General features: G+C 40.9%; 1 protein-coding gene and 1 long non-coding RNA gene across 16 annotated transcripts in view; one reads left to right on the top strand and one right to left on the bottom strand.

Moving 5' to 3' along the window:
• The window catches only part of PIP5K1B (phosphatidylinositol-4-phosphate 5-kinase type 1 beta), a 554,522-nt gene that overhangs the window by 523,941 nt on the left and 3,539 nt on the right, over positions 1-27,042 (top strand). For 7 of the 13 annotated variants that reach the window (XM_060409393.1, XM_060409390.1, XM_060409396.1 and 4 more), the window contains one exon: positions 6,733-6,847. In XM_060409393.1, the coding sequence (XP_060265376.1) occupies positions 6,733-6,847 (115 nt within the window). Of the gene's footprint in view, positions 1-6,732; positions 10,620-16,600; positions 16,907-27,042 lie in introns of those variants that run through there. The other 6 variants (XM_060409387.1, XM_060409389.1, XM_060409388.1 and 3 more) reach the window with 2 other exon arrangements.
• Positions 1,965-27,042, bottom strand: part of LOC105607911 (uncharacterized) — a 156,181-nt gene continuing 131,103 nt past the window's right edge. Inside the window, exons 5-7 of one of the 3 annotated variants that reach the window (XR_009599229.1) lie at positions 13,777-13,893; positions 10,679-12,760; positions 1,965-6,928 (exon numbers count right to left, since the gene is read on the bottom strand). This is a non-coding gene — a long non-coding RNA (uncharacterized LOC105607911). Of the gene's footprint in view, positions 6,929-10,678; positions 16,618-27,042 lie in introns of those variants that run through there. The other 2 variants (XR_006058661.2, XR_006058660.2) reach the window with 2 other exon arrangements.

Raw genomic sequence — 27,042 nt, 5'->3', positions numbered from 1 at the left:
AGGCTTGTGCCCGAGAAGTCAACAGTGACGTAAGGAAACCGAGCAATAGCAAGACTATTACCAGTGTCAGAACTGGAGAGAAACAAACATGAAATCGATCAGTGACATAAACATTTAAGTGAAAATCCCTTTTAGAACATATTTTACCTTTCTACTTGGGGCATCTTCAAGGGAAGAGGAATTTGCTGTAGGCTGCGGATGTGTTTATTTACATTGGATGGTTTATTCTTGCATTATCTCCCTACTCTTTTATGGATTGTACTTCATTAATTTTTTAAGTAGCAATGGACAAACACATCCACATTCAAGTATACAGTATAAAGATTCTTAAAGCCCAGATAATACTTTATGTCCTTGTGTGAAGCATTTTCATGTATAACCTTTACTAACCTCTTTGCTAAAAAACAACAGCAGAATGTTAAAATGAAGTATTTTGACTATCAGTTTCAGCAGAGACCCAAAACAAAAGCAAGGTGTGAGACTTCAGGACATGCAAAGGAAGTGGTCAGAAACCATTTAGCTGACTACTTACAGTCTTTGAGCAAAGTTAGAGAAGCCAGGAAGAGTTGGCAGTTTGAATGTGATCTTTAGAGAGAGCTGTAAGGGAGTTGGGGTGCCTGTGCCTGCTGGGATGAGGCTTCAGAGACCTTGATAGTGCCCCATGGGACATAGGGGACCTGGCTGTGTCCCCTGGTTTCTGACTCATGCCTAAGGCCCTGAAAACTCCAGTGGCAGAGCAGGGAAACTGTGCTGCTTGGGAATGGTCTGTGCTGCTCACTCACCTCTCTCTCCTTATTTTTCTCCTTAGTGCTTTTGACCAACATACTATATATTTTAAGTATTTTCCTCTCATTACCTTTTCCTCAATGCTATGTAAGTTCCATGAGTCAGAGATCTTTGTTTAATCTCTACTGCATCCTGGCGCCTAGAATACAATGTGCAAAAATGGGTATTTGTGTTGGACGTTTGCTGTAACTCCAGTAATCCTGCATGTTCAGTGTTGTTGCTCTCATTCTACATGTAGGAAACTGGAGTTTCCAGTAACTGGAGGGGTTAAGAACCGCATCCAGTATTGCATATACAGCTAAGAGGAAAAGCCAGAATTCAAAGCAAAGATGGTGAAAGTGAAAGTCGCTCAGTCGTGTCTGACTCTGCGACCCAGAATTCTCCAGGCCAGAATACTGGAGTGGGTAGCCTTTCCCTTCTCCAGGGATCTTCCCAACCCAGGTCTCTCGCATTGCAGGTGGATTTTTTCCCAGCTGAGCCATGCCTGTAATGCCTTATCGGCTGAGGTATCTGTTTCTCTGAAGTGTATTCTCATCCTTTCTTGGGCAGCAGATAGGACCTAATCTTTTTAGGGAAGCAAAATGCCAGTTCTATACTTGCATATCACTCAGTACATACTGAATAATGAAGACAACAAATATTTTTTTAAAGATTAATTGATTACATAGCTTTTGCTATTTAATGTCAGATTATTCCAAGAGCATTTAATGTGACTTTATAAATGCCCAATTGTTTACACAGGGCTAAATGTTTATATGTGTTTTTTAAGTGTTTAAACAGTAGAAGCTTATATACCTCTATTCTTGTTAACTATCAGATATTCATTTTTAATATGTTACTTTTTTTTAATTGTGGTAACATACCCACAACACAAAATTTACCATCTTAACCATTTTTAAGTGAACAGTTCAACAGTCAAACTATATTCACATTGTTGTGCAACCAGTCTCCAGAACTTTTTCATCTTGAAAAACTGAAACTCTTTGCCTACTAAACAACTCCCCACTTCCCCCTCCCCTCAGCACCTGGCAACCACCCTTCTACTTTCTTCTTTGAATTTGACTACTTACAAGAGGAAGTTGGTGAAATTATACCATCTGTTGGCTACTATGAATAAGACTGCTGTGAAATTGATGTATTAATTTTAGGGCTGTCATAACAAAGTACCACAGACTAAATGGCTTAAACAACAGAAATTTATTTTCTCACAGTTCTGGAGGCTAGAGGTCCAAGATCAAGGTGTCAGTCAGGTTGGTTTTCTCTGAGGCGGCTCTCCTTGGCTTGCAGATGGCCGTCTTCTTCCTCTTCACATGGTCTTTCCTCTGTGTATCCAAGTCCTAATCCCTTCCTCCTCTTCTTGTAAGGACACAAATCATACTGAATTAGAGCCATCCCAATTATGTCACTTAACCTTAATTATACCTCGTTAAGGAGCCTATCTCCAAATACCAACACATACTAAAGTACTGGGGGTTAGGACTTTAAGATATAAATGGAGGCTGGAGGGAAGCCCACAGTTCAGCCCATAACACTGAGGGAACAAACATCTGAGACCCTGTTTTCCATTCTTTGGGGTATATATGAGATAGCTGCCTCGTGTGGTAATTCTATTTTAACTTTTTTGAGAAAGATAAATATGTTGCTTTGTATAGCATATTTTGCCTACTTACTTTTCCTCAAACCTCTCTGGCCATAACTCTTCTCAAACAAAAGATCTCCACAGCTCACATCAAGCATCAAATCCGCATTTGTTTTTGCTGGCTTATGGGATGATCCTCAAGCTCCTAGGCACATTGGTCTCAGCTCCCTCAATTTCTGCAGTGGCAAATTTCTAAAATTTCATCAGGGGTGACCACAGAAAAGGTGTTTAATTGGAAAACAAAGTTCATATTCTAGCTCTATTCAACTCTAGTGTGACCTTGAGCAAGTTACTATGCCTCTCAAGCCTCAGCTGCTTCATACAGTGCAGTAAGGATGTTGGGCTGACATACACACAGAGGGACCAGGCAGAGATGATGCCAATGGCGAGAACAGGCCCAGTGTGTGATGCAGAAGACAGCAGTAGGGACGCTGGAACAATGGAGAGGACATGCCTCAGCCTCATCGCTACTCACAAATGTGGGCTTGGAGTTGCCTGCCCATCTCATTTCTCATTAGAATCTGTGGAAGACTGGATTTTGTAGGAATTTCCTGTTACTTAATTTAGCAATCATTCAAATTTTTAAAAAAATCTCTTTGGGCCCCAAACATACTTCTCCCAGCCAGCCTGGGTCCGTGGGCCAGCAGTTTGCATTTTCTAGGCAGACCTTCCTCCAGGATAGAGGTCCCCTTACCTCTGCTCCTGCATCAGCAGCACTAGCTAGCCCTGGGACTCTGCAGATGGTCCCCAGCTTCCCCAGCCTGCAGTATAGCATCTCTCCACCATTCTATATGAGTTCCTTTATGACCAGCATTTTTTCACTTACCAAGGTCCACCTATATTGCTGCATAGATAATACTTTTACTATATTTATTGCCAAGTAATATTCCATTGTATGAATTACTTATCCATTCATCAACTGGTGGACTTTTGGGTTATTTCCGCTTGTTGGCTATTATGAGTAATGCTGCTGTGTATGTTCATGTGCAATTCTTTGCGTAGGCATATATTTTTCCATTTTCCTTACATATATACCAAGGAGTGGAACTGCTGAGTTGTATGGTTTTGAAGATTCACCAAAATGTTTTCCAAACTAGCTTCATCATTTTACATGCCTATCAGCAATGTAGGAGGGCTCCAGTTTTTCCATACCATCTGTCTTTTTTATTAGAGCCATCCTAGTATCTGTGAAGTGGTGGTATCTCATTGTGCTTTTGATTTGCATTTTCCTAATGACTAATAATGTTGAGCATCTTGACATGCATTTATTGGCCATTTGTATATCTTTGGAGAAATGTCTATTCATATCCTATGACCATTTTTAATTGAGTTGTCTTTTTACTGTTGTACTACAAGAGTTTTTTATATACTCTGGATATCACATTTTTGTCCCCCAAATTTAAGGATGCTCAGAATATTCTTCTTACTAAGATAGGATATTATTCTAACATGTGTAAAACAGGGTAAATTAACAGAAGGTCTTTTCTTTTAATATGCTTGATGGATGTTATTAAATTTGACCATATGGTATTAAGGAAATATAGTATTTTCTCTGTAATCTATTATATTTTAGCTAAAATAGCTGCAGAAACAAATGGCAACCCACTCCAGTATTCTTGCTGAGAAAATCCCACAGACAGAGGAATCTGGTGAGCTGCAGTCCATAGGGTTGCAAAGAGTCAGACACAACTGAGCAAGTGACCATAAGCTGATAAATGTACCTGTTAAACCCCAAAGAAAACTAATTGTTTTTATATTTGTATTTGGTTTTAACCATGGTAGTAACTCATTCATATTTTCCAAAAGTAAAACAAATATTAGGTTGAAAAATACTTACAAAAAGGATTTACTCCTAGGGAGGTGAACTCTGAATCACAGAAGGACCAAAAAAAAGGAGGAGGATTACTTTTTGCTATATTTTATACTACAGGTGGTATGCTATTAAAAAATTAAATTTTAAAAAGAAAAAGCACTTCTAGAACATCTTGGTTATACCCTTAATCTTAGGATGGAAATAATTTAAAATCATGACCAAAAACTCAGACAAGATGAGAGAAGCTTAGATTTGAACCTCATCAAGTGAATTATGGTTACAAAATACCCCAGAAGCCATTAGAGATTTTTGCATTGTATTAAATGTGAACTATACATATTTTGCAACCACTTTGTTTCCTGGTTTAATGTTTAAGTAGATAAAGCATTCATCTTTCTTCTAAGGCTTAACCAGGCAGGACTGCTCCCTACCCATGGGATTAGTGAGTGGCATCTTAGCAGTCAAAAGGCAAAAGCCAATTCAAGCCCATCACAGCATCCTTGTTTTTGATCCAGAAAATAACCTGAGCAACATTCATTACCATGCAGTGCCTCTCCAAGCAGCATCCCTTGAAACCTGATGGTTTATTTAACCCAAGAAATCTGTAAAGGTTTATAATATAAAGTCAACAGCTCGGTGGAAAGAGGCCACATTCACCTTGATCTTTAGAAATCAATCAAAACACACAGTTTCCCACCTTGTATAACCCATCTTGGGTTTTTGAAAAGCAGGAGGACTTTTTTTTCTGTGTCTAGAATTTCAAGAGAAATTTTATCAAGCCAAAGTGAAGTGGCTTTCACCCCTGAGTTTCCAAATTCTCAAATATCACCAAATGGATAACCTATGGGAGATTCCCTGCTTCCCTTTCCTCTTACTACTAGTCTGGATTCTCACAATTTTGTGTTATGTGTTCTACAAATGAACCTGATTTCGTAAGATCCATATAATTCTTTTGAGAAAACTTTTTTAATATTGAAGAGCTCAGAATTCTATTTCATGTATCTTCAATTAACAAGTATGTACAGAAGTAGAATTATGTGTCATGCCCAGAAGACGGAGGACTGAGGAGTACAATGACCTCAATAAGTCACCTATCTGGGAAGCTCAGACAAGAAGCCCAGGGGGTGACTTTAGGTGGGAGTTTTCAATGGAGTGAGCTGAGAGCTCAGCCTCCAGGGGTGATGGGTCCTGGTGATGGGGAGGTGAGTGAGGAGGCCAGACTTCTCTCCTGCTCTCAGCCTTGGTGTCCAGGCAAAGCCCCAGCTAGGTCTGTCCCACATGGCTGCCAGCCAGACCCCCTAGCCCACCACTTCTAACACCAACATCAGACTCTTCCACCATTGTGTGTAGATATTTTGTTCCTGAAAACCACATGGAAAATTTCCACAGGTTAAAAATATAACTAACTTTTATTTCAGTAGGGGGGAAGACTGTGCACTCCTGAGTCACTAAATTCCCAATTTAAACACTGTCAGTGTTAGCTGCAGGCCATGGGATCGCAAAGAGTCAGACGCGACTGAACTGAACTGAATGTTAGTGTATGCGTGCGCTTAGTCATTTCTGACTCTTCAGGACCCCATGGACTTAGCCCACCAGGCTCCTCTGTTCATGGAATTCTCCAGGCAAGAATACTGGAGTAGGTTTCCATTTCCTACTCCAGGGGATCTTCCCAACCCAGCACTGGAACCTGTGTCTCTTGTATCTCCCGCATAGACAGGCAGATTCTTTACACTAATGGACCATTTACTTAACACTGGTTATCATATCATGACAAAACAAGCTGGCTTCCCTTCCATAAAGGACTCCAGAACTGTCTACCTGAATTCCTTCGGCTTTTGTTGTTATCCTTGTTAGGAAGGGTCCATCTCAACTGTCCTCACAAAGCACATGACACAGAGCTCTGTATTTATGTGATTCATTATTACTCCAACTGTCGGCCTTGAATCAGCAGCAAGAGCATCACCGGGGAACTTGTTACCATGGGCTCCATGTCAGACCCAGTCAAACTCTGGGGGTGGGGCCCAGGAGTTTGGGCTATCACAAGCCCCCCTCCCCAAGGGGATTCTGCTGCACTTTCAGGTTTGAAGAAAGAAATCATCAATGCTAATGAGGGATCAGGTTATCTTCTATAAGCTAGAAAAAACATCAATACTGTTGAGAAAAGGAGTTAAGCAGTGAGAGCTAACTATTCAGAGCTGGAGATGGGCCTCTAGATTGCCAGAAGTCCACCCTCTCAAGGTGTGGGGCCCACAGATCACCTCTCAGAAATACAGAGTGTCTCATGCACTGAAGTTGACAGAGAAAAGGCACGGCCCATAAAGCCAGATTCTTCAGACATCATAAGCGCATATACCTCTAGGTGTGACCGTATCTCCTTCAAACACCCCACATTTTTCTTTCCCCCAAAGCTTACCCACCTCAGCCACCACTTGGGAGGGGTCCTTGGATTTTGTTCTGAAGGCCACATGCTCATCATTCTTCCTTATTTTTCCAGTAAAGGGTTACCTTCCAGTTCCACCTTTACCTTGGAAGAGGGGACCATCTACTTGACTTCTGAGCCAAATGCTCTGGAAATGCAAGATGATGCCTCCGTGCTTGATGTCTATTTAGTAAGTAATATCTGGTTTCTTCCCCGTCTTTCCCCCTCATTTACAAATGGATCCAGGCCATAGCTCATACAAGAACAAGTTCTGTAAGGTAAGGCATATTTGAGTTTAAAAAAAACAATGGCACCCCATCACTTCTACAAACAGTGCGTCTTTTCACAAATTTTATGTTATCCCACAGTTCTTATAGAACAGCACACGGAAGAATATTGAGGATAAAATCCTAAAGCACCATATGTAATGAGAGCAAATCCCCTATTGTTGAAGCCAACTGGGGCACCTTGGTGTCATTCTTCACAAACTAACATCTATTTTGACTCAATTGTATCCACTTGTGTGGGGGCATGTGGGTTCATGTAGCCAAATAATGAAGCCAAAGCTGAGATCAGTGCAGTGCAAACCTTGTTCAATGGCAGAAGAATGGAGAGGTGAGAATATAGTTCACAGGTCAGCCTCTCACCCGTGTGGTGAGAAGGGTTTGATTTTAAAGAGTAAAGACAAAAGGAGGAGGGATGAGATGAAGCTGAGTGGAGGCATGTGCAATAGTCTATGTGGGAAGGGACAGGGATTTCTGAGGGAGTAGGGTGCCACTCTTGTTATCCTTTTTGGTCCTTAATTTCCAGTTGTGACCACCAGTGGGTATGTCACTTAACTCACTAATGTAGTAAAATCAGTGTTTAATGAGATTCAGGGTCTGTCTGAGGTCAGATTTATCATCATCTTGGTCCCTGCTGGTTCCATCTGGGTTTTTGGTTTTTGCTTCTCTCCTTATAACTTCCTTTCTTATCTCTTCATCCTGTGACTTAAAAGATTTATGTTAACTCCTACTGAAGGTAGAGGTTGGCAGGTTTTGAGCAAGGACTCGGTGTAGCTCTGGCAACTCTTTGTGTTCTTATTGACCAAAAGAGGGAATTAACACCTACCTCACAAGGCTGCTTGATAACAGCCATTCTGACAGGTGTGTGGTTTTGATTTGCATTCTCCTGACGATTAGTGACGTTGAGTCTCTTTTCATATGCCTGTTGGCCATCTATAGGTCTTTGGAAAAATGCTTATTCTGGCCCTCTGCCTATTTTTTTAACCTGGTTGCTTATATATATAAACAATCAGGTTGTTTATATGTATATTCACATATAACATAATGTATATATAAATAATCAGGTTTATCATATATATATATTGAGTTGTATGACTTATTTATATATTTTGGATATTAACCCATTATCAGACATATCATTTGCAGATGCCTTCTCCCATTCAGTAGGTTTTCATAGCATAGTATTTTGAACAATAATTATAACGGCCAAATTGGGTACATACCATAGGCAGGCATTATGCCAATGCTTTTCTTACACTAACCCTTTCATAAGATAGGTGTTCTACTTGCCTCCATTCATGCAGATGAGGAACCTGGGGCTTAACGGATCAGTTCTCAGAACTTTTAAGTGGCAGAGCCAAAATTCAAATCCAGCTCCTACCTAAGCCCCCATCATTGTAATATTACCCATGAAGCCCCCTATCACTGCAGTTGTTCCTGGTTGATGTATCCATCTCACTGGAATCGTGCTCCTAACGAAGGCAAGAAGTGGATCCAAAAAGGAAGGAGTGAGGATTTTTAGTTTTTCTAAAATTCCTCTTTCATCCTTTCTATTTCTTCAAGTTTTTGTTGCCTCAGTTCTTAAACCTTTTGATCTCTGGATCCCTTCATATTCTGAAAGTTGAGGATCCCAGATAGCTTTTGTATATGTGGATTATATCTATCAATATTTTGTATTTTTAAAATTAAAATGAGAAATTTCAAAAATGTTGATTTGAAACAACTATTAAAATGTTAAATATATTTTTATGAAAGTTTCTATTTTTCAGAACGAAAATAAGCTTAGTGAAAAGAGTGGCATTATTTTATGTTTTTGCAATCCCTCTTGTAAGAAGCTGGATGTCTGCTTCTGCATTGATCTGGCATGATATGGCATGTGACTGTACTCCACTGTGCACCCATGAGAGGGAATGAGAAAGGCAAATAACATCTTAGTATTAACAGGAAAATAGTTTGACCTCATGGATCCCCAGAACTGGTCTCCCACACCGTTGTTCTAGTACTTTATCTTATTCCCTTCTACTTGTGCAGAACCAAATGAGACAGGAATTAATTAGAAATAGGCACTGAGATTCTATGCTTATCTCTGCCTCTCATTAATCACTGATGGTGAATTAATCACCCTTTTTGGTCCTTAGTTTTCTCATCTATGAAATGGATCATTAAATCACCTCTTAAGACCCCTTCCAGCTCTGACTGCCCATGGCCTATTCTAAATTACAAGAAGTTCCAGAAATAAGGTGTGTTTTTTTTCCCTCAGAATAGCTATAAGCTGTTTTTTCATACTGCAGTTTCATCACACATTCTACCGTCAACCTTCACAGTATTTCAACTTTTGTGGCAACACATTCAGAAAATCCTGCACCATTAACTTATATTTCTAGGGTGTGTTTTCACTCTGGAGATTATTTTGCATGCTCTTCCAGTCTGAGAGGACACAATTAACTGCCCTCCCTTCAATATTTTCTTTTTTTTTTTCCTTCAATATTTTCATTTGCCTCCACACTATGAAAAGAATGGATGGCGAAGAAAAGCATCAGAAAGGAAAACCAATCTTGCCAACGTCTTTGTCTCTCCTTCCTCTTGACCTGATTAGAATCCTCTTAATCATAGCCATCTTTACTGAAAGGGCAGTTGAACGTTTTTGTGGTGATATTATACTAGGTGTTGTAACCAAACATGAATTTTTCTTATAATGTTTCTCCTCCTTTAAGAGTTATTGGTTGTGCTACCACTTGCTAGTGCTACTATTTCTATACTAATGGACAATACTGTTTATATCTCTTTAAAATATAATTTAAACTCAAATGATTTATGCACACCAGACAACATAAGAAATTTCCCTTTTAAAGATGCATTTATAAATATCACTCATTATTAGAGAAATGCAAATCAAAACTACAATGAGGTATCACCTCACATTGCTCAAAATGGCCATCATCAAAAAAATATACAAACAATAAACGCTGGAGAGGATGTGGAGAAACGGGAACCCTCTTGTCCTGTTGGTGGGAATGTAAATTGATACAGCCACTATGGAGAAGACTATAGAGGTTCCTTAAAATATTAGGACTAAATCTACCATATGATCCTGCAATACCAATATTGAGTATATACCCTGAGAAAACCATAATTCAAAGACACATATAAGCCAGTGTTTGTTGCAGCACTATCTGCAACAGTTAGGACGTGGAAGCAACCTAGATGTCTAGATTCTATCAATAAATGAATGGATAAAGAAGTTGTGGTACATATATACAGTAGTATATTAATCATTAAAAGGAATGAATTTGAGTGAGTTGTGCTTAGGTGGATGAATGTAGAGCCTGTTATACAGAGTGAAGTTAAGTCAGAAAGAGAAAAATGTATATTAACACATATATCCGGAATCTAGAAAAATGATACTCATGAACCTGTTTGCAGGCAGTAGCACTGATGTATATGCCACCACGTGTAGAAAGCTAGCGGGAAGCAGCTATAGAGCACAGGGAGCTGAGATCAGTGCTCTGGGACAACCTGCTCAGGTGGGATGGGGTCAGGGTTGGAGGGAGGCTCAAGAGGGAGGGGATATATGTATACTTATGTCTGATTCACGCTGTTGCACAGCAGAGCCCACCACAACACTGTAAAGCAATTATCCTCAAATTAAAAAGATCCATCCCATTATGTGCATGTAAATTAGGCTAGCTATTCTGCTTTTTCCAGTAGTTTGACATAAAATTAAAAGGATAGGTTACCTTAAATGGCTGCTAGTTGTTCCATTATCCGTATTCAAGCATTTGGTTCAGGTTCCATGTTCCTAGTTATTTCTTGGAAAGAGGCCGTTCACCTTCACGCTGTAGTTCCAGGCTATCTGATTCATTGTCAAATTACATCATTGTGTTTTTTAAGATTCTGTCCAATGACCAAAGAGATGTTTTCCCCTGAATTTTGAGTTGATGACACAGATTGGAGTATTTAAAAGAATACAGCAGAGATGAACAGGCGCTTGATTTTAAATGGCCAATCATGCCGTCTTCATAATAGGGCCCGATTCTGCTTTTTGAATCATCCGATATTCTAAGGCAACTGATCATGGTAGCTGTTATTTGGTGTTAGTGCAAAGAGGAACAACCAACGAAGGCAGTGCAGCTGAAAAATGTTGTGGGTGAGAGTGTCCTTTCTTATGACTAACTGGGAATGGATGGGTAGGTAGGAGATAATGGAACTGCTTTATTAAATAGAGAAGTGAAAGAGGGCTACCACAAAATAACATTTTTCTTGCTTCTGTTATTCAGTCTTCATGCCCTTTTTGCTTTGCACCTTACGTATTAACAGCCTCCCAGTAATATATCCTATCATCCAGATGTGTGTTTCTGCACGATGGCTGATGTGCAAAAACAGCTGAGGGCAAAGAAACAGTTAAGCCATTTTTTTTAGCCATGCCACTATTGGCAATTAGTGTTCTGATATGCAGCTGTCAGACAGCTTGGTTATTTAATGTGTCTTCAGGGTGGTTAATACTCTTTAATCATGGGACGAAGGGTGGCAGAGAAGCGAAAATGATTGAATTAACAGCTTATCATACTATTATCTATAAAAAAAAAAAAGCTTGAGGAAAAAAAGACATTTTAAATTAGGTCACAGGTGTCCTAGAAAACTCAGTGGAACTTTTTGGCAAGAGACACTGCATTTCTGGACTTGACTTTCCTGACGCTGACGTTAATGACTTGTATGTGAAGCGTCGGCTCTCTGGAATCATTCCTTGCCTGAGCCAGCACTGGCTGCAAAGGACGTTTATTTGAAATGGTGGCAATTCTGTTGGCTTCTCAGCAGAGAGCTAGCATCCCCACCAACCAGAGATGCCGCAACATTTCTGGTAGGTCTTAGTGTGATCGAAATAGGAAGAGAGAGGCAGTGGCTGCCTTTGGTTTATAAGATGTTTGACCAGAATGCCAGTTTCTTCTACCGTCTGACCACAAGGTTGAGAAAGGAAGAGATTTCAGAAAGGGCAAAAAATAGGACCCTTTTCAAAGAGGGTTTGATCCTTTTAAGTCACTGACCAAATAATATTTCTGAGACAGGTGGAAAAGCTGACAAAATGGATCTGACTGCCTGCACCCCACGGCCCCTAGAAAGGATTCGTCCTCAAACAAGAGTGACGCCAGCTTCAAATTAATGAGGCAACCCGTCAGTCTGGATTAGGTCTCTGTAGGATTCTTTTTTTTTAGCAAACAGCGTTAAACTGCTGTTTAAGGATTAGCTTAGGGAATTGGAGTTATGAAGGCATACTGGCTTTCCAGTTAAATTAGGCCCACAGTTAATTGGATGACAGATTGCAGAGCTCTGGTAGTTGTTTTCTTTTTGTCCTGGCTTTATAGTGAATTGTGGCCTTACAGGCCAGCTTGATTTCCACCTTTCTCAAGGCTGGTTTTGCTCTCAAGCTCACCTAAGGTTGCTATTCATCCAGGCCCTCATTGGGCACCCCCGTTATTCTGTGTCTTTACCTCTCAACACCAGGCTCTCTCTCCTTCCCCTCTCCCTCCAGAATCTTCTTGTTGCTTCTCTGCTTTCAATTTCCATCTTCTCCCTCATCATAGGAAACCAGTGTTTGCTAGTCTCCTAATAAGCCTTTTCAATTCTTGGGAAGAGTGTGTTTGTAGAACAGATTCTAATGGTATGAACCTGGGGTCTACCAGGCCCTGAGCCTTCTGGAAACAAAAAAAGCAAATTCAAAAGGAGAATTTAGGAAATGAAAATTTTAGGGAAAGTAAGTTTAAATCATATCTGTGGGACCTCATGAGCTGGGCTGTCCCTCATACCATTCGCACTCCTGGGACCTGAGGAGGAATGGGAAAAGTGAGCAGAAGGGAGGAAATGGCAACCCACTCCAGTGTTGTTGCCTGGAGAATCCCAGGGATGGGGGAGCCTGGTGGGCTGCCGTCTATGGGGTCACACAGAGTCGGATACAACTGAAGCGACTTAGCAGTAGCAGCTAATACCAGATGACCTCATCTTAACTAGTTATATCTGCTAAGACCGTATTTCTGAATATGATCACATTTCAAGGCTCCACGTGGATGTGAATTTTCAGGGGACAGTAGTCAACCAACTACACCACCTTCCTGAGGACATGTGAAAGGGCACACATGCCGTGTGTGTGTGTGTCAGTCACTCAGTCGTGTCTGACTCTCCGTGACCCCATGGAATGTAGCCCACCAGGCTTCTCTGTCCATGGAATTCTCCAGGCAGGAATACTGGAGTGGGTTGCCATTCCCTTGTCCAGGGGATCTTCCCAACTCAGCAATCAAACCCAGGTTTCCTGTCCTGCAAGCAGATTCTTTACCATCTGAGCCACCAGGGAAGTAAGGTTGGATATATGTTTCCAAATTATTGTGGACTGCTCGCAAAAGGTATCAGGTGAGTGAATGTATTGACAGATACAGTCACATGTTGGGGACATACTGTGTGTTAGAAATAAAATCGCTGAGGATGGAGCAGGGCACTGGTATTTTTAAAAGCTCCCCACATATCCAGGGCTGAGACCAGTCAGCTTGTCGACAGGGACCTTCAGCTCTGAACACCCTATAATCCTTCTGTGCTAAACGGAAGGGAAAGCTTCCCCCCAAAAGCGCCCCTAAGATGGTTGGCCAGTTAGGAAAAATGCACTTGATTCTAAGGTGAACCTTCATTTATGAACTGGATATGGGACTGGGTTCCTGCAGCAGACACTACTGCCACCTAGTGGTAGGAAGGTGCCTCTGACCAACCCGGATAAGGAGTGATTGAGGTCCTGGAATTAAAATCTAAGTGCGAGTGTGAGGCTCGGAGGACTGTCTCCACTCCGTGTACTTACTTTATTTATGGCAGCCTCTCGGCACTGTGAACCCACGTTTGGCAGGGGTACATCCTTCAAACAGCAAAGGCATTTCCCTCTGACAGACATCTACCACCTTTCAAGTTGGAGTGGAGGCTGCATTACAATCAGACAGAAAAATGAAGGTGCTAATTTTCCCTAGGATCCTAGCATGCCCTTCTCATCCATCAAGGCCAGATACACTTGAGCCTCTTTGTAAGCCCTATGGCAATCTGGGGGTTAAACACAGAAAAATCCTTTTCACTGCTTAGGCAGCATCTTTAATGAAGTATCAACAAACATGGGGTGAAAAAAAGCCTTTTTTCCATTTTCAGTCTTGGACAGGCTGTTCTTTACAGCCACTCTACCCGCAGAGGACTATAGCTTTTGTGGTAGCTCCCAATACGGTTAAGTACGTGTGAGTGCTAAGTCACTTTAGTCGTGTCTGACTCTGTGTGACCTTATGGAGTATAACCCACCAGGCTCCTCTGTCCATGGAATTCTCTAAGCAAGAATACTGGAGTGGGTTGCCATTTCCTCCTCCAGGGGATCTTCCCAACCCAGGGATTGAACTCGTGTCTCTTATGAGTCTCCTGATTTGGCAGGCAGGTTCTTTACCACTAGCACCACCATAATAAAATTCAAATATAGGTCCTTATTTAAAAAACAAAAACAAGTTTCTGAATCCCAGTGATAGTACTGTATGTGCTTCCTAGGGCTGCCATAACGAAGTACTATAAACTGGGTGGTATAAACAACAGAACTGCAGGTGTTGTTTCACAGTTCTGGAGGCTAGAAGTTCAAGGTCAAGGTGTTGGCAGGGTTCATCCCTTCTGAGGGCTGTAAAAGGATGAGCTCTTTCTGGCTTCTCTTCTTGGCCTGTGGATGGCCATTTTCTCCCTGTGTCTTCCTTCTGTGTGCCTGTATATTCAAATTTCCCCCTTTTTATAAGCGTCTCAGTTATATCTGATCAGGGGCAGTCCTAATGACCTTACTTTAACTCCCTTACTCCTGTAGTACTGGGGGTTAAAGCTTGAACATATGAATAGGCCAAGGGGAACTGGGAGAGACAATGCAATCCATGCCGGCCACTGTGTTTTTGTGAAGAAAAAAATGGTACCAAGAAAAGTGATGGAAGGGAAAGGCCTGATAGAGATGCAGCCTCTGGCTATGGCGTCTCTGGCAGCTCACCCTCGTCTTCTACACAGGGAGAAAAACCAGTGGCCTCGTCCCAAGGCAGTGCTCCCTTTTGAATGAAGCTAGTCCCCACATTCTCCAGAGTGAATTCAGTTGCAGCCCCAGGGCTATGTGATACAGTAGATAATAAGATAACCATTTCGATTTACAATTAGCAACAGTCACTGTAAAGTCCAATGTAGAACTGTCAGCCACATAAATCACTGATGCCCTCCAGCTTCTCTTAGGTCTTTGGAAAACAAATCCATCAGGCCGGGAACTGTGTTAAAATATTGCTGCTGTACTAACAGTTTTGAAATGAGAGGCCATAATCCTAAATCCATCCCTCGAGACACCCGTAATCAGTGCCAGGTTTATCTTGGGTCTGTTCTCATCTTATCAGTAATCTATCTGCTGGCTGGTGTGGAACACTTTGATAGGGCATTGGAGGCTGGCAGAAGGCCTGGGACTCCATGTGCTGCCAGCACTCAGGATTCAACAAACATTCTACATGATCGGCACAACGTGCTAGTTTTCTTCCAAATTGTACGTACCCTCCAAGGTCATTCCAAGTCCACTTTTTGCCTCAAGGCTTCTCAATTAAGGCCCTTTAGTCCCTGGTTCTTGGGAAAGAATCATTTCACCCCTGAGTCTGAGTCTAAATTTTTTTTTTTTAAGTACTAAGGTAAGAAACAGCTGGGAGGAAGCTTCCTACCTATAAAAACCCCATACCAGTGGATTGGATTCCACACATAGACTGTGTCCTGATTCCTACAGCACTGGTGTCTGTACTTGTTCACCTCCTTAAAAAAATGGTGAGCTTTTGGACACCCGCTGCTGCTGTTCAAAGAGAAATCTCCTACTCCAATCTATTTCCAAGTGATCACACCTTGTGAAGTATCCTAACACGAGGCAGATATGAATATGATAAAAACACAGAACCTGATGTTTGAAGAAAAATTCCAGAGTACACGGTGGCTCCTCAGAAACTCGAGCGTCTTTGAGAAGGCAATCCTGTGAACCCAGAGAAGGAGGGGACACCGGGCCCCAGGGGATGAGAGGGGTGAGACCCTGTGGAGCTTCTTGTGTGTTTGTGGCAATGCAGAGTTTGGACTCAGATGAAGGGCGTGAGGCAGAATGCGTTGGTAGGTGCTCCCATGGCAACAGAGATTACACTGGCCAAAAGAAGAACAATGTGAAATAGGAACAGAAGGAAGCTGGGCTGGGGAAGAGGGGCTTGGAACAGGAAAAGGAAATAAGGGACTTGCCACCTATGATAGCCTGCAGAGGAAATCAGTTTTTTCCTCAGGGGTATTTTGGCCAAGAGTTTCAATTTAAAATCAGAATGGGGCTGCCCTTGGACCCCAGAGAGGAAAAAATCATGCTTCCGTGGGACCCTGGGGCTGAACTGTAAGGCAACTGTAGTTAAAAAAGAACATCATCCACGAAGGTCAGGAGCTCATGGAACAGTGAGACCTCAGGGACTATTTAGTGTGGTCATCTTAGCCAGTCTGACAGTCCTGAAACTCTGCCTTGTTTCAGCTCTGCCCTTAAATCCCCTCACAGCACATTCCAGATCTTACGAAATTCTCTTGGCTAAATATGCCTTTTAAACAGTAGGCTGAGGGTGTGTATGTGTTTCTTTCAGGAAAAAAGGGAGGGATGGAAATGAGCCGAGAAGTGAGACCTCAGAAGAGGAACGTCTCACTCCTGACAGCCTCGGCACAGCACTCTAAAAAGTCACCCTCCAAAAACTTAGCCCATCATGAAGTGATCTACTTCAGGGGGACCCCTGGGGTAACCTGGCTGCCCCACAGTGGGGTCCACCCTCAGAAGGGGCTTTGTGTTTAGCAGACAGACTACTTTTGTTTTGCTGTGTTCCTCTGTGTGCGCTGTACAGTTTCAGCCATAGAAGTACCTGAGCTTAAGTGGAAATAAACACATGAACCTCTCACACACCCACATATGTGGATAAATAACGCTAAGGACTTAGGCCACGGAAAGACCTGAATACTCCTTTCACACCAGCCATTAGCACACCCGTTCCTTCAGGGCTCAGAATTTAAAACGTCGCGGTTTCTCAGAGTGTCACATGCTTAGGGAACCCTGGCATCTGTGGACAGATGACGACGCACACGTGCACACGAGCAGGTGATGGCCAGAGCTCAGTGTCATTCTCTCTGTCCCTGCTTCCCTGAGATATGGCTGGTTCTCCCACCAAAGCACCAGTTCCTGTTGCTACTTCCAAAGCCATCAGGTGAGGAGAGGGTTGAGTTCTAGTACCTCAGAAGAAGTTGCTAGTGTTTGGGGAAGTAATACCTGAAGAGCCCATCTCTCTGTTGGAGAGCTGGAGGGGATCCTACACGTACCATATTTTGAAGAATAAACTCAAGCTATGAGTTTCTTCCCAGTGTAGATAGACAGCTGATACTTTGTCTCTCCACTGATGGCTAATAAAGGATCTGTGGATTATAATTTGGAGAAAAGAAAATTGTTGCACACTTCATACTAAATATGAGATAACAAAATCACCTTCTTCTCACTTCTCACTTCTCACTTCTCACTTCTCACTTGTGGCCAAGTTTATAATCAGGGAGATACTGCTTATGACCTAAAGACCTTTCAGGCCACCTTGTTTTATTAGGGTTATAAATGGATACTTTCAGGTAACCAAACATGTCATTCCAGGATTACATTACAACATGGGTATAGAACTGGCAGTTCTCACCAACTTTGACATCCTTGTACCCTGGGGGTGAGAGTGGGTGTTTAATGAAGTTTACAGAAACTGCAACAAGACCCTCCAGTTAAAAAAAAAAAAAAAATCCAAGGCAGAGTAGAAGGGCTTGCTCGCCTTCCCTCATGAAAACACCGAGATCACACCTACCTGCTGGACAACAGCCACTGACGAAAAAGACTTGAATCCACCAAAAAATATATTCTACACCAAGAGATAAAGAAGCAGCTACTGTGAGATAGTAGGAGGGGCACATTAGCAACAAAATCAAACCACATACCAGTGAGTGATCCACAGACTGGAAAATAAATAGATCGTAGAGGTTCTCCCACAGGAGTGAGAGTTCTAAGCCCCACGTCAGACTGCCCTGCCTGGGGTTCTGGCAGCGGGAGGAGGAGCCCCCAGGGCATTTGTCTTTAAAGGCTGGTGGGGCTTTAGTGCAGGATCTCCAGAGTTCTGGGGGAAACAGACTCTGCTCTTGAAGGGTGCACACAGGTTTCACATCAACTGGGACCCTGGGCAAAGCAGTGAGTCCATAAGAGCCTAGGCCAGACCTACTTGTGGGTCTTGGAGGGTCTCCTCAGGGCCTGGGGGTCAGCTTTGACTCACTGGGGGGCAAGGACACTGGTGGAGGCCCCAGGGAATACTCATTAGTGTGAGCTCTTGGGCAGCAAAAGCAGTTCTAAGAGGAAGTTTATAGCCACACAGTCTTACCTCAGGAAACAAGGAAAAGCACCTCAAACAACCTGACCTTACATATAAAGCAACTAGAGAAAGAATAAACAAAATCCAAATTAATTAGAAGGAAAAAATTATAAAGATTACAGCAGAAATAAATGAAATAGAAACAAAGAAAATAGAAAACATCAATGAAACTAAAAGCTGTTTCTTTGGAAAGATAAATTGATAAACCTAAAAAAAAAATAAATAAAAAATAAATAAATAAATTGATAAACCTTTAGTTAGACTCATCAAAAAAAGAGCTCAAATCAATAAAATCAGAAATTAAAGTTAAATCTGACACCACATAAATACAGATGATCATATGAGACCACTACAAGCGACTATATGCCAATAAAATAGACAACCGAGACAAAATGGAAAAATTCTTATTAGAAAGGCACAATCTTCCAAGACTGAACCGGGAAGAAATAGGAGATATGAACAGACCAGTCACAAGTAAAAACTTTCAACAGACAAAAGTCCGGGACCAGATGGCTTCACATGTGAATTCTATCAGACATTTAGAGATGATGTAATACCTATCCTTCTGAAACTATTCCAAAAAATTGAAGAGGAAGAAACACTCCCAAACTCATTCTAGAAGGCCACCATCACCTTGATACCAAAACCAGACAAAGACACTACAAAGAAGAAAATTGCAGACCAGTATCACTGATGAATGTAGATGCAGAAATTCTTAACAAAATACTAGCAAACAGAATACAACAATACATTAAAAGGATCATACACCATGATTAAGTGGGATTTATCCCAGGGATGCAGAGATTCTTCAATATCCACAAATCAATCAGTGTGATATACCACATGAACAAATTGAAGAATAAAAACCATATGATCATCTCAATAGATGCAAAAAAAGCTTTTGACAAAATTCTATGCTCATTTATGGTAAAAACTCTCCAGAAAGTGGGCACAGAGGGAACCTACATCAATATAATAAAGGTCATATATGACAGAGTCACAGCTAACATCATACTCAACAGTGAAAAGCTGAAAGCAGTTTCCTCTAAGGTTAGGAATAAGACACGAACGTCCACTCTTACCTCTTTTATTAAACACAGTTTTGAAAGTCCTAGCCATGGCAATCAGAGAAGAAAAAAGGAATCCAAATTGGAAGAGAAGTTAGCAGATAAAATGATACTATACACAGAAAATCCAAAAGATGGTACCAGATAACTATGAGAGTTCATCAGTAATTTCAGTAAGGCTGCAAGATACAAAATTAATACACAGAAACCTGTTGCATTTTCAAATTTAAAAAATGACATATCACCTCACAGCAGTCATAACAGCCATCATCATCAACAATAAATGCTGGAGAGGGTGTGGAGAAAAGGGAACCTTCCTACGCTGTTGGTAGGAATGTAAATTGGTACTATCACTTTGGAGAACAGTATGGAGGTTCCTTAAAAAACTAAAAATAGAGCTACCATATAACCCAGCAATCCCACTCCTGGGCATATATCCAGAGAAAACCATAATCTGAAAGGATGCAGGCACTGTGATGTTCATTGCAGCGCTATTTACAATAGCCAGGACATGGAAGCAACCTAAAAGTCCATTGACAGGAATGGGTAAAGATGTGATACATATACACAATGGAATAGTACTTACCATTAAAAAGAATGAAATACATTTACAGAGATGTGCATGGACCTGAAGCTGTCAGGCAGAGTAAAGTAAGTCAGAAAATGAAGCACAAACACTGTATAATATCACTTATATGTGGAATCTAGAAAAATAGTAGAGATGAACTTATTTGCAAAGCAGAAGTAGAGTCACAGATGAAGAGAACAAACTTACGGTTACCAAGAGGGGAAGGTGGGTGGGGTGAATTCAGAGATTGGAACTGACATATATACACTATGATTTATAAAATACATAACTAATGAGACTCTGCCGTATAGCACAGGGAACTCCACTCAGTGCTCTGTGGTGACCTATATGGGAAGAAAATCTGGAAAAGAGGGGATCTGTGTATACATAGGACTAATTCATTTTGCTGTACAGCAAGAAACTAACAAAACATCATAAAGTAATTGTGTGTTAGTCACTCAGTCATGTACACCTCTTTGCAACCCCAAGGACTATAGCCCATCAGGCTCCTCTGTTCATGGAATTCTCCAGGCAAGAATACCGGAGTGGGTTGCTATTTCCTTCTCCAGGGGATCTTTCTGACCCAGGGATCGAACCTGGGGTCTCCTGTATTGTAGGCAGATTCTTTACCATCTGAGCCACCAGGGAAAGCAATTATACTCCAGTAAAAATTAATTTTAAATATTTGTTCCATTTCTATACACTTGCAATGAAAGGTCAGAAAGAGAAATTAACAAAATAATCCCATTTACCATAGCATCAAAAAGAATAAAATACCTAGGAATAAACCTACCTAAGGAGGCAAATTCATGGGGTCGCAGAGTCAGACACGACCGAGTGACTGAACTGAACTGAAAGGAGATAAAAGACCTGTATTCTGAAAACTGAGATGTTGATGAAAGAAATTGTTCAGTCGCTCAGTTGTGTCTGACTCTTTGCGACCCCATGGACTGCAGCACACCAGACTTCCCTGTCCTTGACAATCTCCCTGAGTTTGCTCAAACTCATCTCCATTGAGTTGGTGATGCCATCCAACCATCTCATAAGATGACACAAACAGATGGGAAGATATACCATGTTCTTGAATTGGAAGAATCAATATTGTCAAAATGACTATAATACTCCAGGCAACCTACAGGTTCAGTGGAATCCCAGTCAAATTACCAATGACATTTTTCACAGAACTGAAACAAAAAATTTTTTAAGTTTTATGGAAACACAAAAGACCCTGAATAGCCAAAGCAATCCTGAGAAAGAAAAACGGAGCTGGAGGAATCAGGCTCCCTGACTTCAGACTATACTATTAAGGCTACAGTGATCAAAAAAGTATAGTACTGGCACAAAAACAGAAATATGTTAATAGATCAATGGAACAAGATAGAAAGCCCAGAAATAAACACTTGCACCCATGTCAATTAATCTATGACAAAGGAGGAAAAACTATACAATAGAAAAGAGACAGTTTCTTCAATAAGTGGTCCTGGGAAAATTGCAGCACGTGGGTATAACCTTAAAAATGAAAGAGATTTTGGTCATTTCCAAGGAAAACCATTCAACATCACAGTAATCCAAGGCTGTGCCCCAACCACTGATGCTGAAGAAGCTGATCAGTTCTAAGAAGACCTACAAGACCTAGAACTGACACCAAAAAAAAATGTGCTACTTATCATAGGGAACTGGAATGCAAAAGTAGGAAGTCAGGAGATACCTGGAGTAACAGGCAAGTTTGTCCTTGGAGTATAAAATGCATCAGGGCAAAGGCTAACAGAATTCTGTCAACAGAATGCACTGGTCATAGCAAATTCCCATTTTCAACAACATAAGAGCCAACTTTACACCTGGACGTCACCCAATGGCCAATACCAAAATCAGACTGATTATATTCTTTGTAGCCAAAGATGGGAAAGCTGTATATAGTCAGCAAAAACAATACTGGTGCTGACTGTGATCATCAGCTCCTCATAGCAAAATTCAGGCTTAAACTAAAGAAATCGAGGAAAGCTATTAGGCCATCAGGAATCAATTCCCCTAGGAATATACAGTGGAGGTCACAAATAGATTCAAGGAATTCGATCTAGTAAACTGTGCCTGAAGAACTGTGGACAAAGGTCCATAATATTGTATAGCAGGCAGCAAACAAAACCATCCCAAAGAAAATGAAATGTAAGAAGGCAAAGTGGTCGTCTGAGGAGGCATTACAAATAATAGAGGAAAGAAGAGAAGCAAAAAGCAGAGGAGAAAATGAAAGTTACACCCAACTAAATGCAGAGTTCCAGAGAATAGCAAGAGAGAAAAGAAGGCCTTCTTCAATGAACAATGCAAAGAAATGAAAACAACAGAAAGGGCAAGACTAGAGATCTCTTCAAGAAAATTGGAAATATCAAAGAAATATTTCTGCCAAAGATGGACACAAGAAAGGACAAAAATAGTAAAGACTTAATAGAGGCAGAGAGAACAAAAAGAGATGGAAAGAATACATCAAATAACTGTACAAAAAAGATCTTAATAACCTGGATAACCACAATGGTGTAGTCTCTCAGAGCTAGACATTCTGGAGTGTGAAGTCAAGTGGGCCTTAAGAAGCACAGCTGCCAATAAAGCTAGTGGAGGTGATGGAATTCCAGTTGAGCTATTTAAAAATCTTAAAAAGATGATGCTATTAAAGTGAGACACTCAATATGTCAGCAAATTTGGAAAACCCAGCAGAACTGGAAAAGGTCATCCCTCCAAGGTCATTGCTCCAAGAGGAGCAATACTAAGGAATGTTTAGTACCAGACAGTTGGCACTCATCTCCCATGCTAGTAAGGTTATGCTCAAAATCCTCCAAGCTAGGCTTCATCATTATGTGAACCTAGAACTTCTAGATGTTCAAGCTGGGTTTAGAAAAGGCAGAGGAACCAGACAGAAAATTGCCAACATTTGCTGGATCATAGAGAAAGCAAGAGAATTCCAGAAAAACATCAACCTCTGTTTCACTGACTATGCAAAAGCCTTTGACAGTGTGGACCATAACAAACTGTGGAAAACTCTTAAAGAGATGAGAATACCTGTTTTCTGAGAAACCTTTATGTAGGTCAAGAAGCAATAGTTAGAACCCTGTATGGAACAACTGACTGGTTCAGAATTGAGAAAGGAGTATGACAAGGCTGTTGATTGTCACCCTGTTTAACTTATACACAGAGCACATCATATGAGGTGCTGCATGGATGAGTTACAAACTGGAATCCAGACTGCTGGGAAAAATATCAACCACCTCAGATATACAGATGATACCACCCTAATGTCAGAAAGTGAAGAGGAACTAAAGAGCCTCTTGATGAGAGTGACAGAAGAAAGTGAAAAAGCTGGCTTAAAACTCAATAGTAAAAAAATTAAGATCATGGCATCCAGTTCCATCACTTCATGACAAATAGAGGCGGAAAAGGTAGAAGCAGGGATAGGTTTCCTCTTCTTGGGCTCTTAAATCACTGTGATGGTGACTGCAGCCATGAAATTAGAAGATGATTGCTTCTTGGCAGGAAGCTATGACAAGCCTAGACAGTGTGTTAGAAAGCAAGGACATCACTTTGCCAACAAAGGTCCATTCAGTCAAGGTTATGGTCTTTCCAGTAGTCATGTATGTATGTGAGATGTGGACAATAAAGAAGGCAGAGCACTGAAGAATTGATGCTTTTGAACTGTGATGCTGGAGAAGACTCTTGAGAGTCTCTTGGAAAGCAAGGTCAAATCAGTCAATCTTAAAGGAAATCAACCCTGAATACTCTTTGGAAGGACTTAGACTGAAGCTGAAGCTCCAGTACTTTGACCAGCTGATATGAATAGCTGACTCATTGGAAAATACCCTACTGCTGGGAAAGATTGAAGGCATAAGGAGAAGAGGGAGACAGAGGATGAGATGGTTGGATGGCATCACCGATTCAGTGGACATGAACTTGGGCAAACGCCAGGAGATGGTGAGCAATAGTTACAGAGTTGGACATGACTTGGTGAACATGAACAACAACATGTAAAAGGATGAAACTAGAACATTATCTGTCCCCATACACAAAAGTAAACTCAAAATGGCTTAGATCTAAAGTAAAACAAGCTACTATAAAGCTCTTCAGTTCAGTACAGTTCAGTTGCTAAGTTGTGTCCAACTCTTTGTGACCCCATGGACGGCAGCATGCCAGGCTTCCCTGTCCATCACCAACTCCCAGAGTTTACTCAAACTCATATCCATCTAGTCGGTGATGCTATCCAACCACCTTATCCTTTGTCATCCCCTTCTCCTCCTGCCTTCAATCTTTCCCAGCATCAGGGTCTTTTCCAATGAATCAGTTCTTCGCATCAGGTGGCCAAAGTATTGGAGTTTCAGCTTCAGCATCAGTCCTTCCAATGAATATTCAGGGTTGATTTCCTTTAGGATATACTGGTTGGATCTCCTTGCTGTCCAGGGGACTCTCAAGAGTCTTCTCCAACACCACAGTTCAAAAGCATCAATTCTTCGGCACTCAGCTTTCTTTATATAGTCCAACTCTCACATCCATACACAACTACTGGAAAAAACCATAGCTTTGACTAGACTGACCTTTGTTGGCAAAGTAATGTCTCTGCTTTTTAATATGCTGTCAAGGTTGGTCATACCTTTTCTTCCAAGGAACAAGCATCTTTTAATTTCATGGCAGCACTCACCATCTGCACTGATTTTGGAACCCAAAAAAATAAACTCTGTCACTGCTTCCATTGTTTCCCCATCTATTTCCCATGAAGTGATGGGACCAGATGCCATGATCTTAGTTTTCTGAATGTTGAGTTTTAAGCCAACGTTTTCACTCTCCTCTTTCACTTTCATCAAGAGGCTCTTTAGTTCTTCTTCGTTTTCTGCCATAAGGGTGGTATCATCTGCATATCTGAGGTTTTGATTTTTCTCCAGCAATCTTGATTCCAGCTTGTGCTTTATCCAGTCCAGCATTTCTCATGATGTACTCTGCATATAAATTAAATAAGCAGGGTGAAAGGATACAGCCTTGACATATTCCTTTCCCAATTTGGAACAGTCTGTTGTTTCATGTCCAGTTCTAACTGTTGCTTCTTGACCTTCAAACAGATTTCTCAGGAGGCAGGTCAGGTGGTCTGGTGTTCCCATCTCTTGAAGAATTTTCCACAGTTCGTTGTGATCACACACAGTCAAAGGCTTTGGCATAGTCAATAAAGCAGAAGTAGATGTTTTTATGGAACTCTCTCCATTTTTCATGATGCAACAGATGTTGGCTATTTGATCTCTGGTTCCTCTGCCTTTTCTAAATCCAGTTTGAACATCTGGAAGTTCATGGTTCACATACTGTTTAAGCCTGGCTTGGACAATTTTGAGCATTACCTTACCAGCATGTGAGATGAGTGCAGTTGTGCAATAGTTTGAGCATTCTTTGGCATTGCCTTTGTTTGGGATTGGAATGAAAACTGACCTTTTCCAGTGTTATGGCCACTGCTGAGTTTTCCAAATTTGCTGGCATGTTGAGTGCAGCATTTTCACAGCATCGTCTTTTAGGATTTGAAATAGCTCAACTGCAATTCTGTCACCTCCACTAGCTTTGTTCATAGTGATGCTTCATAAGGCCCACTTGACTTTGCATTCCAGGATGTCTGGGTCTAGGTGAGTGATCACACCATCGTGATTATCTGGGTCGTGAAGATCTTTTTTGTTTAGTTCCTCTGTGTATTCTTGCCACCACTTCTTATTATCTTCTGCTTCTGTTAGGTCCATACCATTTCTGTCTTTTATTGTGCCCATTTTTGCATGAAATGTTCCCCTGGTATCTCTTAATTTTCTTGAAGAGATCTCTAGTCTTAGAGGAAAATATAGGAAGAACATTCTTTGATGTAAATTGCTACAGTCCTTTTGGAATCACCTCCTAGTGTAATGAAAATAAAAACAAAAATAAACAAATGAGACCTAATTAAGCTTAAAAGCTTCTGCACAGCAAAGGAAACCATAAACAATACGAAGAGACAATGCACAGAATGGGGAAAAAAGACACACAAGGAATTAATCTCCACATTATACAAACAGCTGATGTAGCTCAATATCAATCAATCAATAAAAACCCAATCAAAAGATGGGCAGAAGATCTAGATAAACATTTCTCCAAAGAAGACATACAGATGGTGAAAAAGCACATGAAAAGCTCAACATCACTAATTGTTAGAGAAATGCAAATCAAAACTACAATGAGGTATCACCTTTCTGACCATCAAAACGAAATGCTAGAAAGGGTGTGAAGAATAGGGAACCCTCCAACACTGTTGGTGGGAATGTAAATTGGTACAACCATTATGGCAAACAGTATGGAGTTTCCTTAGAAAAACTAAAAATAAAATTATCATATGACCCAGCCATCCTATTCCTGGGCATATATCTAGAGAAAACTGTAATTTGAAAACATACATACACCCCAATGTTCACTGCAGCTCTAATTACAGTAACCAAGACAAGGAGGCAACCTAAGTGTTCACTGACGGATGAATGGACAAAGAAGACATAGTACAATATACAGTGGAATATTGTAGTATATATTATAGTAGAATATTGCTCAGTCATAAAAAAGAAATAATGCCATTTGCAGCAACAAAGGCAATTCTATAGATTATCATACTAAGTGAAATAAATCAGAAAGAGACAAATATCATATATTACATATATGTGGACTATTAAATGAAACAAATGAACTTATTTACAAAATACAAACAGATGCCAGGGTTTGAAAACAAACTAATGGTTACCAAAGGGGAAAGGATAAATTAGGGGTTTTGGATTAACATATACACACTCCTATATAGAAAATCCACAAGGACCTACTATATACTACAGGGAGCTCCTCTACTCAACAATCTGTAAAAACCTATTTGGGAGAAGAATCTGAAAAAGAACAGATTCATGTATAACTGAGTCCCTCTGCTGTATACCTGGAACTAACACAACATTGTAAATATAAACTATTCACGTATGTGTGTGTGCTCAGTCATGTCCGAC

Source organism: Ovis aries, chromosome 2 (assembly GCF_016772045.2).
Source record: "Ovis aries strain OAR_USU_Benz2616 breed Rambouillet chromosome 2, ARS-UI_Ramb_v3.0, whole genome shotgun sequence".
Lineage (NCBI taxonomy): Eukaryota > Metazoa > Chordata > Mammalia > Artiodactyla > Bovidae > Ovis > Ovis aries.
This window is presented reverse-complemented; position numbering and strand designations above follow the sequence as displayed.